The sequence below is a fragment of the Macrosteles quadrilineatus genome, unplaced genomic scaffold (assembly GCF_028750875.1).
Source record: "Macrosteles quadrilineatus isolate MER2022 unplaced genomic scaffold, UCM_ALF_1.0 Scaffold_6__1_contigs__length_79288215, whole genome shotgun sequence".
In the NCBI taxonomy this organism is placed as follows: Eukaryota; Metazoa; Arthropoda; class Insecta; order Hemiptera; family Cicadellidae; genus Macrosteles; species Macrosteles quadrilineatus.
The window spans coordinates 27,821,961-27,837,114 of NW_026542599.1; the positions used below are offsets into that span (position 1 = coordinate 27,821,961).

General features: G+C 33.1%; 2 protein-coding genes across 2 annotated transcripts in view; one reads left to right on the forward strand and one right to left on the reverse strand.

Annotated features, from left to right (window-relative positions):
* Positions 1–15,154, forward strand: part of LOC128996124 (dnaJ protein homolog 1-like) — a 448,367-nt gene that overhangs the window by 420,665 nt on the left and 12,548 nt on the right. The gene's annotated exons all lie outside the window — the stretch shown is intronic.
* On the reverse strand, positions 999–14,578 carry LOC128996126 (probable very-long-chain enoyl-CoA reductase art-1). The gene is made up of 7 exons (XM_054421245.1): positions 14,451–14,578; positions 10,674–10,724; positions 6,605–6,790; positions 5,678–5,799; positions 4,585–4,801; positions 3,845–4,037; positions 999–2,168 (listed from the first exon to the last, which is right to left on the reverse strand). The coding sequence occupies exons 1-7, from the start codon at positions 14,454–14,456 to the stop codon at positions 2,041–2,043; spliced, it is 903 nt and encodes a 300-aa protein (XP_054277220.1). The 5' UTR covers positions 14,457–14,578; the 3' UTR covers positions 999–2,040.

A 15,154-nucleotide genomic window follows, 5' to 3' on the forward strand; every position in this document is an offset into this window, starting at 1 on the left:
GACCACTTATTGACTTGAAATTGCTTATTTTTACTACGTTTTCCTCATCTTATGTACATGAGAATCTGTGTTATTATTAGAATACCCCCGCCGCAGCAAACCTGCCGTCTAAGCGAATTTCCATTTGGCTGAATTGATTTTCAATTGATCTATTTAAATAACATTAGGTTTAACGAGTACCTAGGTTTGCTGCTACAAGGAAACTAATAAAGTGTGTTTTTAGTAAAATATTGATAGCTTACTATAAAATAAATAAATTTGCCAAGTTTGATCAAAATATATCCATAAACAAGCAAACTACAACATTTTACAATATTCTCCATAAGAATAACATGGAAATTTTAAATTTACCATTTTTTTAGTTTTCTCCGTAACCAATAACCGTACAAAAACACTTTGATATACTGAATTGTTTGTTTTTTTAAGCTCTTTAAGAAGGTTTAGAGAAAAATTGGGAATTTTTGTGTTTTGAGGGTCAAAAGTGAGAAAAACCAATTTTTACCCCATAAAACCCCCCATAAAACCCTGTTCCCATGGTCCGATCATGCTGGATCGCGAACTCATTCAAGTTTATCCCGCCTTACACCTTCAAACCAAATTTCATCAAAATCGGATAAAAATTACTCAAGTTATCGTGTTCACGGACACATATATATATATATAAATCTATATATATACCTATATATATATATATATATACATATATAAAAATTTGAACGAATGGTGTTTTTGGCCTCTGGGGACATCAAAATGAAAAAGTAAATCGGTCCCGGGCCTAAGTCTTACCATGAGACCTACGGTAATAGCTACTTCCCTATAGGGAAATTCGCTAAAAGATGTCTGTGGGGTTGGCAAGCACAAAAATGGCACCAAGATCTCCCTCATCATTGCTGCTTGGACTGTGCCACCAACTCGCCAAAAACCTAACAGGATTTTTGATCTTGGTCTAAAGAGAAAAAAATAAATTCGTATGGACTAAATAAATAGGTCAACAACTATTATATATTTTAAACAGCTTGTATTACTAAAAAAGGGGAACATTTCTCCACCACTCATTTTACAGCAATACTTTATTATTTAGCCTAAATCAACAAAGAAATAGGAAAATATTGCATAAAAACCCTACCTAATGTTTGAAATTTTAAGATAATTTATGTGCATTGTATACTGACCATTTTTCTTTGTTCACACAAAAAACTATTTGGAGTTCACAACCTTATTTGACAAAAGTTTTCAGTCATAAACTAACTCAAAATGCATTTTAAAGATATGGGAATGTTATTTGAACACAAGTGGTAAAACTTTGTAAAGACTTGATCAGTTGTCTTAACGTTACCACAACCAAAAAAATGTCATATCCATTAGGCAACTTTAAATTATGTTTACAAACTTTAATATACTCCAGAAACATTAATGCTGTTTTCTAGAGCTGCATAGGCCTAATTTGTTCAGTTAAATTTACACACACAAAATTGTTTAGACAACATAATCTATTTCACATTAGTATACTTGGTGACTAAAATTACCCATTAAAAAACAGTTCCTCCATCACCCAACACACAAAATAGATTTTTAAGGGCGCACAAGACGTCGTTTAAAGGTTTTGTAAAACGATATCAAAATGTGCTCACTATCCTCTTTGGGCCACAATAAGTAACAATAAAACAATATTAACAAAAAACAAAACATTCGTAACATGAGAGAGCATAAAAAAACAATGACCATGAGCCTCCGTGGCAAGTATTTTTTCCTATGATTGTTGATGCTTTACACCCGTAATTAGGAAAATAATTTATAGGCTCAAAAAATTTCAATCCAAACAAAATTTCCCTGTAGATCGTATGTACAGAGACCAAAAAGTTTAGAACGCTTAAAAAACACAACGGATGTTCATGGTCTTGAACACAATAAATATAAATACCTGTTTGCACTTTAACATTGAGATAGCACAATTTACAAATAACCAAACCTTTCTAAAATCAACTTAAAATAGTCCATAGCTTGCATCTTGTAAACCTAAACTTTGATTCGTGGTAACGCTTAAATGATAAATGGCAAGATGGCTTTTCTCTGGCGAGGATAGCTTGAGAACTCCTTCTTGTAGTTGCGATGTTTGCCAAGGGCCCAAACTGTCATTTGGTACATACCGGCCAGGGTGAACAGACCAGCTGGAAAATATAAAAAAAAACGTAATATAAGACAGCACTCATATAAAAATGTTGTGCTTCAGTAAGATCATTGACTTTAAAAATTGCAAGTAGACTTCTCGCCCTGTTCTAAAATTTGAAGTCTATTTTGATTATAAGAGTGTGCTGATGTTCAAAATTCCAAATGAGAAAAATATTTAGGGAACTCTAGCCTAAGCCTAACCAATGTAAAACACATTTTATATGCTGAGATACAATGTAGTGTAGATAATGCAGCTGGATATAATGTAGCTTGGTAATAATTCATTTCACTACTTAAACTATCATGACCTAATTACATAACAGATACCATTCATGTATATTTACTCAGGTGTTTTGTTTAAAATTGTCTCTATTGTTACCTCTCTAAAGCCAGCTCTACATTTTTGCCAACACTTTGTCCATTTGAATTTCTTTTTCAAAGCTACTGGGGAAAATTTATTGTATTTCAAGAATTTGTTAGTTCGTTTTCACTTCATTTTGAGTGTATGCTATAAGATTCCACTGTACAGTATTTGTGCATTTCCTTTATAGATGTTGTCAAAAATTCTAATCCAGTGTGTACATTCGTAGAAAATGTAGTAGTTTATTCCACGTAAATGCAAAATTCCTTAACCAACATAGGTGAAATTGTACTCGATGGCAAATTATGAACCCAGCAAACACATTGACTTGTTCATTCAGTTAAATCATCTCGGCTACGCTCTCTAGTGATAAACAAAGCGGAGCTACAAAGAATGGAGCTTTGGGAAGTAAATATTGATTGGTCTCCATGACAACAGATTTGATAAAAGCCACTAATTTTACTCTGCCTCATTGATTGACTTGAACAATTACTGATGAGTCAATGGCAGTTATGTAACTGTTTTCTACAATTGATTTAAAGTAAGTCATAATTTTCTATCTCCTTATCCCCTTGTAAAGCACAGGCAAAGTAAATTGGTCTAGTATAAAACTAAAATGGTTAGCAAGCTGGTCTAGAGGTAGAGCGCAGGGCTTCAGACCCGGGTTCAAATGCCGCTAATCACCAGACACTTTAGGTATGGGATAGTTGATAATGTTACAAAACTCTAGGCATAACCTGAAGTAATGTGTAAACAGTTCCGGATTATAGCCTAGAGTCCTAGGATACATCAAGTTAGGATTAGACTTAACAAAACATCAATTTTATTTTTTGTGACATTTTAAAAATTATTTTCTTACGCATAGCCTAACTGATATGATAGGCTATAATTTAAAAAATTTTCATTTTTGTTGGGCCTGTGGTTCAGCCACTAGGTTTGTACCAACGTTTAACAAAATTACTACTTTCAAGCCCCTTACTCCCTGAGTCCCACTTTATTTGGCAGAATCGTTTGAAAACCAACCATTTTATACTACGTGATCTAAGAAAAAAATTTAGTAAAAATATTTTTTGACCTATCAACCTTCAGCTCTGGGTTCCAATTTTCTTTAGTAAGCTATCTAAACTCTATCCCTGACAACAAAGTTCCTATTTTTCTGTAATTGGTGTACATACATTTGTATCACCAGAATTGAAACAAATCACTACCAGCACTGATTCAGCATACAGAAAGGAATATAATACAAGGACGGAAAGCTTACATAGCAAGCATTAAGTCAAGATGGTGAACATAATACAAGGATGGAAAGCTCACCTGGCAAGCATTGAGTCATGATTGTAAACGAGAGCCAGCTGAGGAACTCGTAAGTGTAGTTGGGACAGGAGACAAAGTTGAAAAGAGCTGTGAGTGGATTGGCCGTTGGTACGGGAATCTTTCGTAAAGTGGTTCCGGGTGGACGAAGGTTACGCAGGGCGACGTGGATGCTGAAGTTACCCAGCTCACTGATCTACAGGGAGACATAAAAAAAATCAGAAACTGAAACTTACTTTCTCTAAACCTGCATATCCAAATTAAGGTATTTTTAATTTCATACAGGCCTACCAGTACTCTTCTGATCTGGTTATTTCTAGGTTAGGGCATCCATAGACCTCATCATTTCCCCTTTTCCACATTAAATAGTGATTTACTTCATAAGATATAAACGCAACAGAAAATCCATTACTTAAACAAAACAGAATTTTTCATACATATATATTTATCATATATTTTTAAATATCAGAACATATGAAAATTCCAAACAAACAAAATATTATTTAGCGATTGATAAATTTATAATCAAATGAAGCAACGAAAATGTTAAGACCTATACTGTGTTGTGGAATTAATAACAAACAAACATCAGTTTAACCAAACTCATTTCACTCAAAAGATTATTTCAGAAAAACTGTCACAGCAAATATTTGAAATTTAAGTAGCCAAAAAAATTCAAGGAAAAAATTGCTAATAAAAAATCTGTCTTAAGATTAAATATCTCATCTTTTATTTAGACTTACAACAAAGCCAGCCAGAGCAGCATATATCTGCAAGTCACCAGGGGCCGTATACAATGGGTGGTTGACATGATACGCTACATATGCGGTGAACAGCCAATAGTAGGAGCAGTTCTTGAATAAGTTCATGATAGGCATCGTCGCATGAGAGAAGCGATGGACAAACAGTGTCTCCAGGATCCTCTTGGCGTAATGAAACGTCCAGCAACCAGCTGCTATGCTGTTACAAACATTATTTGAAAATTCAAACAAGCGGATCTAAGACACTTTCATAAAATATCATTTCAATCAATTATTTGAGATGGGGACGCCACCTAGGTGCGTATTTAAGCCCCAATATTAGTGAATGATGAGTGTAGAAAGTTGCGAGATGATCTTTGTAGCTTTGTTGCTGACTAAGATCAGCTGGTTCATTAGTCAAGATCGTTTATTTAATCCCAATGATCAGGAACAAAACTGTTTTTAGAAGAATTAAGTTTTTTTGCGTGTAGCCTTCGATTCTGCAGTCCTTACAGTAAATCGAAGATATTAACACGTTCAATGCGGTTGCGCGATGGCCAGCCACTGCCGGTGGTGCAAACAGTTAATGGGCTGCGTGAATGAGTGTACGAAAACGTTTAAATTTAGTTTAATCCCAATGAGAGGTACATACTGCGTCCCAGTCATCGTTATTCAATTGCATGTCATTAGATTCAAGCCTAAACCCCAGACAACAATAATTTTTTTAACAATCCCTACCACCGATAAAATAGTCAGATCTGAAAACAAATTTTACTAGATTGAAGTATCTCACGGCAGTGGCTAACCTCACAATGGAACAATAGTTTGTAAACAGCGCTTCCGCACGCTACTCGAAAAGACTAATGAACACATAGAAACAGTAAATTAGTGTGATTTTGGATTATTTGCGAATTGAAGTTAAGCAACTGACCTTTTTAGCATCTAATCTTATGTAATAGATGTTGGCCTGATTACATTTGTCATATAATACTTTAAAATAGTCAAATCCAGCTGTACGAGGATTCAGGTTTACACAAGAGTTAGTAAACTAAAGCAAATGGTATCGGTAAAGAAAGAAGAGAGTATCAGTACTTACTGGACGACGTAATGAGGTGTTTGAACAACATCTCCGTAGAACAGCCATGGTCTCTGGTAGAACAACAGATATATGAACAGCGGACCTGCATACTCAGCCAGGAACACCGTCACCCAACCAATCTGTCAATCACGAGGCACAAAGTTTAGCAATAACAGTTGACCCCCCTGCACTTTTAGTGGGTTATTGTGTTCTTAAATTCATATAATCTTAAACCATAATATAACTATGTCACAGTGATTTTTGCCTTCCTACTTTTAATGGCTTATCACCGCCACTGAAACATCTACTAAACACCAAAGAAACAAAAGCAACGTTGCAAAATTTCAATGTAGGCTCGTAAAAGTTTTGTTGCCATTTCATTTTACTTAAACATCAACAATTTTTTTAAGATGTATTCAAACATAGATCAACTTAAAAAAGTGAAATAAATGATAATTTAACTACTAGTTATGATGCTTAATGACACAGCTTTGACTAATCGTAATTATTTTGTACTTAAAGACAACAATTTGGGAAAAAGTTTTACCAAACCAGAGCATTGATAAACAAGTTCAGTATGCTATATATATCAAAAGAAATCATTGATCACAATAGTAAAAAAACACCCCCACTTGTAAAACTAATATCTTTAGGTTAATATTTAATAAATAATGAATCCACCTAATCCAAACATGAGGAAGACAAAACTTATTAATGCTACTGTACTTTAACACTGTCAGTCATATTAATTTAATCTCAGATGTCGGAGACAAATTGACTTTGTATTAAATTTAAGTGTAGGCTACACAATATCTTACCTCTGTGTGAATCTCATATGGTCTAATAACACAAAACTCCACCTAATATGAATTTACCCTGGTCAAAACAAGGTTCAATCCCGATTAGTTCAGATCAGCAAGACTACAGTATCAGCTATATATCTACCTGTGGACCGAGATCTTTCACGTACAGCTTTCCTCCACTTTTAAGTCCGAGACTTTGCAACGTTTCGTCTTCTTTGAGCGTCTTTCCTTTAGCCTCCAGCCGGATACTTTGCCGGTCGGGATACAAGTTGCTTTTGAGCCTTTGAACTCCCCTTTTAACATCTTTTATCGTTGACGAATTCCTGAGCTGAAATTAGGACCAAAATAAATACAATCACTTGTTGAACAAATTATTTTAATAAAATCTAATAATTTTTTCATAAATCCCTCGATTTAAAATTTAAATACTGTATATTTAATTGGTTTTTCCCATAGCTTATAAACATAAGAAGTGTGTATATTAATTTTTTTTCTGAAGAAAAACAGTAAGAATAAGTAAAAAACGAATGTGTAATCAGGAGGAGCAACTCACAAAGAATGTCCCTGTCCTGTTGATTCAATTCAATTCAAAATTGGTTTATTTAGTCATGCAGATTACATTACAGTTAGACAGGGCCGTACTTTCTGTCTATGTTCCTGTCCTATGTTATTCCTAGTTATTATTATATTCTAATACATTTAAAACCATTAAATGTACCGTTTAACCATTTCAATGCCTGTGTTTAACCATTTCAAAACACATAGCTGCAAAGTCATAGAAAATGCATGACCATAAACTACTGTTGTCTTGCCCTTCCATTCTGTCGAGTCAGGAGCAAACTTCTGTACTAAACAAATATTTAGCACATTCCTACTGCTTACACTAAAAACCTATATACTTGTATATACTTGTGGGCCTTCAACTAACTTAAAACCATTTTATTTGAACTTCAAGTTTCTATATTTTTACTGTTTGTGTTTTTGTTGTTATGTTTAAGTTGCTGCATTTTTATATGACTAGGCCTGCTAATAAAAATTAATATTTCTTAAAACAAAGATTTCTTCTTGTTTTAAAATGAGAAATTATTGTAATTTACTATCTAAATAATTGTTTCAGTATAAAGAACACTGCAAACCAAATCACTATCCAACTGTATCAAAACATACATTATTGTTTAAATTGTTTTCTTAATTTGTTCAATTGTTTTAATAACTATTTGATATGAATAATACTTGGCATGTACATTTTGGCATAATAGATTACATTTTCCCTCTCACATTCTAAAACGTATGCTCTAGAAAGTTTACCTGTTTGGATTAACTTACATATTGAATAGGTTATTTTATCATTACAAATACAACAAATTATAGAATATTTTACTACCTGTCTTTACTCCTAGTGTCAACCAATAAAGTGTAAGGCTACAATAAAGTAGATTTTTTAGTAATCTAATAATATAGTTTTGAGGCATTTTTGTTTACTATTTCATCTATTTTACACCACTGCTGGTGCCATAGCAAACCTTTGTGACTAAAATGCACCTGAGTAAATGAGACAGCAACCTTTTGGTTGTAATTACTTGTGGAGTCCTCACGATTCTAATAGAGGATATTTGGAGGAACTTTCACCAAGGTCTCCGGGCCCGTGACAACATCCAACTGTGATTCCAACCAGTTCTGTGACTTATCACACTAGTTGACCTTGACCTTGGTATGACCTTCGGCCACTGTCATATAGCAAGTGATTCTTGCTATTTTACACTTCTCTTCAAGATAATAAGTCTCAGACTAAACAAAAATTACGTAGAATTAAGATTATTGAATTATAAGATAAATTAGTGTACTGTAGCTATGGAGCGCACAATTGCCTTTGCATTCATTTTTTATCTGATATATTTAAGTTAACATCAATATTAATATAAAATTTATGTGTTTTCATACATTCTGTTGTATTTATTTAGTATATAGAGAGTTTAGAGGTAAAATTACCCAAGTCCAGTAAGGATTACCGATGCAAATAATTTATTTTCATCGTAAAACTTTAAACAAATAATTTGTCTCTTATGAAACCAAGATAAATAAATTAAATAATATAAAAAGTTATCATAGTGGGTTAATCATTTCACCTCCAGTAAATATTTGAAAATCCAACTTATTACTAGTAAGTCCCTAAATAGCTCAAAATGTAAAACAACGTATTGTAATATTTAAATAAACTAAGAATCAACTTATTTATTTGTCAAGATGGATATTCCTGTACACCCTATTTTCTGTGTAAAAGGGTATCTCTGTTTGCTTTGGTTGTTGTTATCTATGTGTGTGTATATGTATATACAGGGCCGATTTACCAAATATGCAGGGTAGGCACGTTCCTAGGGCATGAGGCAATTGGCTTTTTTGGGGGGCACCAAAAATTTGGAAAATTAAAAAAATCCGATAATCCCTCGTGGCCGTTTAGACATCGTAATCGTCTCCCGCGTTTGTGGCAAGATTCTTACAACTATTTTCCGCGGTCGGGTCGTTTAGACATAATTATCACCTTCCACGATCGTGGCAATATATTAACCACCCTGAAGACCTGGTTAAAAACAAAAAATTTTTTTTCTATAGAATGTTATTTAAATAGGGACGTTAAGTTTGATTAATAATTTAGTAAGGCATTTTTGTTATTTCTTAGTTTTAGTATATCATGTATATGACTTTATGTCCTGTCAAAAAATGATGTAATGACATGTAGTAAATAAATAAATAAATAAAATAAATAAATAACATATCCCGCGGTCGTGAGCAGATTATCATCGTCTACCGCGAATGAGGCAAAATTCTAACCTTTTCCCGCGATCGTGTGGGTGTGGCCATTATGATTGTCTTGTGCTATCGTGATAAAAATTCTGATCACCCCTCGCGACCGTGAATACATCATTATATTGTCCCCCGCTGTCGTTTGGGCATAGTAATAGCCTCCCGCGATAGCGGCAAAATTGTAATCATCTCCCGCGGACATATGGAGATAATCGTCTTCTGCCAATTAGGCAAAATTCTGATCTTTTCCCGTGGTCATGTGGGCATTATCATCGTCTTGAGCGATAGCAGCATGATTGTGATCATCCCTTGCGGTCGTTTATAAATCATTATTGTATCTCCCGCGGTCCTATGTAGACATCACAATCGTCTCCCGCGGTCATGAATACATGGTAATCGACTCCCGCGATTGCGGCAAAATGTTGATAATGTCCCGCAGTTGCGTAGAGATCGTCTTCGTCTTCCGCAATCGCGGCAAAATTCTTGCTGTTTCCTGCGGTCGTGTAGACATTATCATCGTATTCCGTGATCGTGGAAAATTATGATCATCCCTCGCGGCCGTTTGTAGACATATTATCGTCTACCGCGGTCATGTAAACGTCACTGTTTTCATGCACGATCGCGGTAAATTGAAAACTCTAGGTAGAAATACAAAATTCACATAATTCCCTGTTCGAAAAACTCCCGCATGATTCCCGGATTTTTCGGTCAATGGACACCGTTATATAAATTGCAAAGGGGCGCTACACTATTAGTTGTGCCTAGGGCGCTGATAGGGTCAAAAACGGGCCTGTGTATATATATATAACTGGTAACCTTGTAAACTTGTTACAGGGGTCATAATATTCACCTAGTTCATGACATTTCTCGCTTGTTCAGGCATTGTCAAGTGTTCTTTACAAGAATGTTTCATCCAAATTAGAGACGTCAATTACAATCAAATAAATACACATTTCACACTTTCACACACACGAAAAAACATTTAAACAAGAAGTAGGTCTACTAATCAACCGATGCAGACTGCCTAAGGTAAGTTACGTTTACAGTCTGCGGCGGGGGTATAGTTTAGTGCTGGAGATAATAGATTAATTCCGGTATGTTTTTTCCTTGATGGTATTATTTATGTTAATCTTGATTTGTTGGCTACTCATCATATAAATAAATTTATACACAATTTAAAAAAAAATGTGTAGGTAGGTATATTTCGAGTTTATTTACTTATGTTGTTAACAAAGGCTGACAATGAGTTTAGAAGTAAACTCGAAATATACCTACACATTTTTTTGTAAATTGTGTATAAATTTATTTATATGATGAGTAGCCAACAAATCAAGATTAACAGAGATAATATATCTCATAATTAATTACAAAAGACGATAGATTGTACAATACTTGATAAATATACTCACAGTATCAAGTGTTCCAATGGGTTTATTTCCAGATGTGCTGAAGATTTGGATCTGGAAAAAGTAAACAAATTAAATTGATGGTAGTTAACATTTCATTGTATGATAAATTAATTAAAACAATAAGGTAGTTAAAATAATACATTTTAATAGCTAACTAAAACAAAATAGCCTTTTCACAGTAATCTCACAAAAACCCAAGTTTTAAAATTACCTACATGTTGATAAAACCCTACAAAATCACTTTTGGAAATTGTAGGAACTAGGATAGCTAATCGGAGCAGGTACTTTAATGCTGTATAGTTATTTGACCTCTTAAACTATTATTGTTATTGTATGGCTATTAGAGGAGAGAATTCTTCAAACAAAGTCAGTTATCCCTGTTTCATAGTCATAGTCAAGAATCTGTATTCATAAGTATACATGGTTGTATATGAATAGTGTCAAATCAATTAAAAACTAATGCTTAAGACTAAGATAAAGCCTTTAAATTCATCTATAGAGTATAAGGACAGCCATCAAATATTCCTTGAAGAGTTTTTTTTTTTATATTGGGTTTTTGTTCTGTTTTAATTTTAAAAGGAATAAATTTTAAAAATTCATATCCTGCATTGACAGTCTTTTTTTAAGAGCTCTAATTTTGTATTTCCAATTACAAAGTTATTTTTGTTATGTGTATTGTAGTTATGATTGTTTTCTTTAATTGGTGGATTAAAATGTTTATTTTCTACAAACATAATACAGTCAAGAACATATAAACCATAAACAGTGAGGATTCTTAAATATTTAAAGACTCTTTGGCAGAATCATTGTGTTCATTCTTAACATAGATGTGATCGATTTCTTTTGTATCGTCAAAATTTTGTCCAGATTTGATTTTCAGGTAGCTAGTACACACATGCCATAAAGATATATGGAAAAAATAAATCATTATTAAAACTTCAATATTGCATAGTTTAGACATTTTTTGAATCGCAAAGAGACCAGAGTCTATTTTATCTAGAACAAGTTAAGAATTTGTTGGTCCCAAGACAAGTTACTGTCCAATGTCAGACCAAGGAACCTTACGGCTTCTGTTATTTCAATTGGTTCGCTTTGTACTTCAATATTAGGATTGGAATTGTTTTTGTTTTTAATGTGACACATTTATTTTTACTTTCATTTAATTTTAAATTGTATTTATTTTAAAAATCCTCAATACAAGATATTTTTATTGTGGATATAAACTCTAAGTCTTCTGCAGTTTTCTCCTTCGTTTTTAAGATAGCAGGATTGACCACTGAAGATGGCGGCATGAACCATAGGGTCACAGCATTTTCACAAAGCTAAAAGTAATTCAAAAGCCAGATAGAACCTTCTTCTTGTAAATAAACTGTTTTAACAAACTCAAACTACTAGGGAACCTCAATGTATGGTAGGAGAAAAGGCAAAATTAAATTTACAACCCGACTTGAAATCTTAAGTTTTCTTGCTAAATGCAATAATTGTAGAAAATTTTTTTGTTAATTTATCAAAAAATCAAAACTTTAGATAAATAAAACCCCCCTCAATGACAAGTTTTGATTGTGACATACAGAACTCACTCTAGCCATGATCTGCAGATACAAAATATTGCGGATCATTAAAGGTTCTAATTATAATTGATTAAAAGCAATCATCATCTTAAACCAATCTAGTAGAATGTCTTTAAAGAGTAGACATTTAAATAGTAGGTGTAGAATCCTCTTAGAAAGGTGCGAGACACAAATATCAAGATATTAGGCAATATGTTTTCTATTTTCTATAAATAACCTCTGATTTCACAAATTATTTCGATATTGTTCACAGCTTGTTCTCTATTCGCTTTACTTCAAACTAGGATAGTTAAATTGTCAAAAAATTAATGATTTTATTAAATACTCTATTAAAAACTAAATACATTTCAAATGTTATTAGTTGTTATTTAGAGTTAGGCCTACATGCAATCTTTTAATCTTTTAGTAGTAATGTAGTTGGTCTAATGCTAAAGGCTATCACAGCTCTATCACGATCTGGGACGACTATTCTTAGGGTACTAAACCTACACATTGGAACAGGACTTGTAGATTGTTCACTCACTATCGTTTGTTGACAAAATTTAGGCTGTTTAAAGACAAGTTTTCCTGGGTCCCCCACAACTTTTTTTTTGCTAAAATGTATTTATCAGCTGATCAGCTGTTGTTTCAGAGTAGGGTGAAATGGAAGTGATAGAATCACTTCCTTAAACCGCCTAAATTTTATGAACGAATTTTATAGATGAATATTTGGCTAGGATAAGGAAAGGCCCTACACACATCTGAATTCTCTGTGTGTTGCACGGGACATTTGGATAGCACGTTTTTATATAAATCAATAAAAATTACTTTAAAGTCTGCGTTTAGATGTTTGAAGTAGGCCTACTAGATTTATGGTCATACATTATATAAGTATAGATGAATAAGTTTCATTACTTTTACTTTCTTAATGCGCAAATCTGCGCAATATCTTAACATTTATTCTGTGTCAAATAGTAAATACTAAATAGTGAAGGTTTTGGGATAGACTGTCAAAAAATTGTATGTTCGAACTTTTTGGTTTACTTTTTAAATATAATCTGCAAAAAGTAATATTTAGGTATCAGTCACAACTATTTAACACAATATAATTAATATTAATGATTAGGCTGCACTTTACTTGACGTCCTACACTCATTCGATTGTTTTTATCGATCGATATATCGATTAATCGATTGCTTCATTCGATATATCGTTTGGTTAGTTAGGTAAGGTTAACCTAACCTAACTAACCAAACGATGTATCGAATGAAACAATCGAATGAAAATATCGAATCGATAAAAACAATCGGATGAGTGTAGGACGTCAAGTAAAGTGCAGCCAACGATTATAAAAAATTAAGGAATAATCAAACTCACACTTTTTAAATTAAATATTTTGGTAGGCTAAGTATATTTTATAACTTAAGGGATACAGTAGATATATTAAAAACTATAAAGACACGATATTAACGAAAAAAGTCATAAAATTCTGGGCCTAAAATCTCTGAATAAATTGCCTATCAAATTCCTATCACTTCCCTATAAAGCTCAAATTCATATGTGGCTAATTTAGTTAACAACCCATTCTAACTTAGGCCTACAAACCAAATGATTTTCTAAGTTAGAACTTCCTAAGTTAGACGTTATATTGAGTAGTGTATATATTTTTCTTGTAGCCTAGTTATCCTCATCTGCATGTATTTTTAGCGAATTTCTCATAGCTCATAGGGAATAAGCTATTAGTAGCCTACCGTAGTACTCATCGGAAGACATGGACCCAATTTATACTTTTTTGTTTTGAGGTCCCTAGATGCCAAAAACACCATCAGTTCAAATTCACATACCTATATTTGTTTTTGTCAGTCTAACGTGGGACAAATCAAATTAATGTGTTTATCTAGTTTTAAAATTACCATTCTTAACCTAAAATATTTTTGTTGTCAACAAATGTACTAAGTTATTTAGCACGACCAAGAATAATCTGTTAACCCAAGTTTTCAATTGGCAATTAGTTAAAATAATATATGAAAGAAAATTAGCTTAAAGGCCTATTAATTGTACAATGATCTAACAAAAATGTATAACTTAATGAGCTCTAATAACAATGTCCGATTGTTGAAAGTATAATTCTTTTAAAACATAATGTATCTAAGAGTAAAATTGATTGTTTGTGGAAAGAGTAGTTTATAAGTATAACGGTATAACGCCAATTATTGAATTATCTTACCTCCATACTTTTGGGGGGAAATTATTGCAAGTCACAATCACAATTACACAAGGATAGAGTTCTCTGCTCTGCTGAGTTTGGTTTGAGAAGGCAAGGCAGACGACGGTTGCAGTCAACTCTGTCCCTCCTCGAAGAATGAGTGTTCAAAAACCGCAAACCGGTTGGTTAGAGTAAATTTGACAACATCACGTCCTCTCTGTCAGTGTGTCGTCTCCACTCCGTTACAAAACAAAAGTAAACATAATGCGCCAAAGAGTTTCTTTTTCGCTCTTATAGTACTAAGATGGCATAGTACTATAAAAAGTACCAAACTTTAGGTAAATACATGGTAAAGTATCGAACAAGCCCATATATTTTTTTAACATGGGTCAAATTATTGTTGAATAATAAGATAGAATCAGGTTTTAGAGACTTACTCTATTATTAAATGCACTGAATTAAACAAAAATATCCACCACAGCTGATGCTAATAATGATTTAAAACTAATATAAGTAATAACAAAATACAACATTTTCATTTCTTTCTTTTAGGCGAATTTCCCTATAGGGAAGTAGTAGCTATTAACGTAGGTCTCATGGTAAGACTTGAGCCCGGGACCGATTTACTTTTTCATTTTGATGTCCCCAGAGGCCAAAAACACTATTCTTTCAAATAATATATTATTTATTTTTATATATGACCGTGAACGCGATAACTCGAGTAA

Excerpts from the sequence above, each read along its gene's own strand:
- LOC128996126 (XM_054421245.1), bottom strand. Across the intron at positions 6,791-10,673 it reads CCATTGGAACACTTGATACT|CTCAGGAATTCGTCAACGAT; the intron begins GTGAGTATATTT and ends TCCTAATTTCAG. Across the intron at positions 4,038-4,584 it reads CTGCTCTGGCTGGCTTTGTT|ATCAGTGAGCTGGGTAACTT; the intron begins GTAAGTCTAAAT and ends GTCTCCCTGTAG.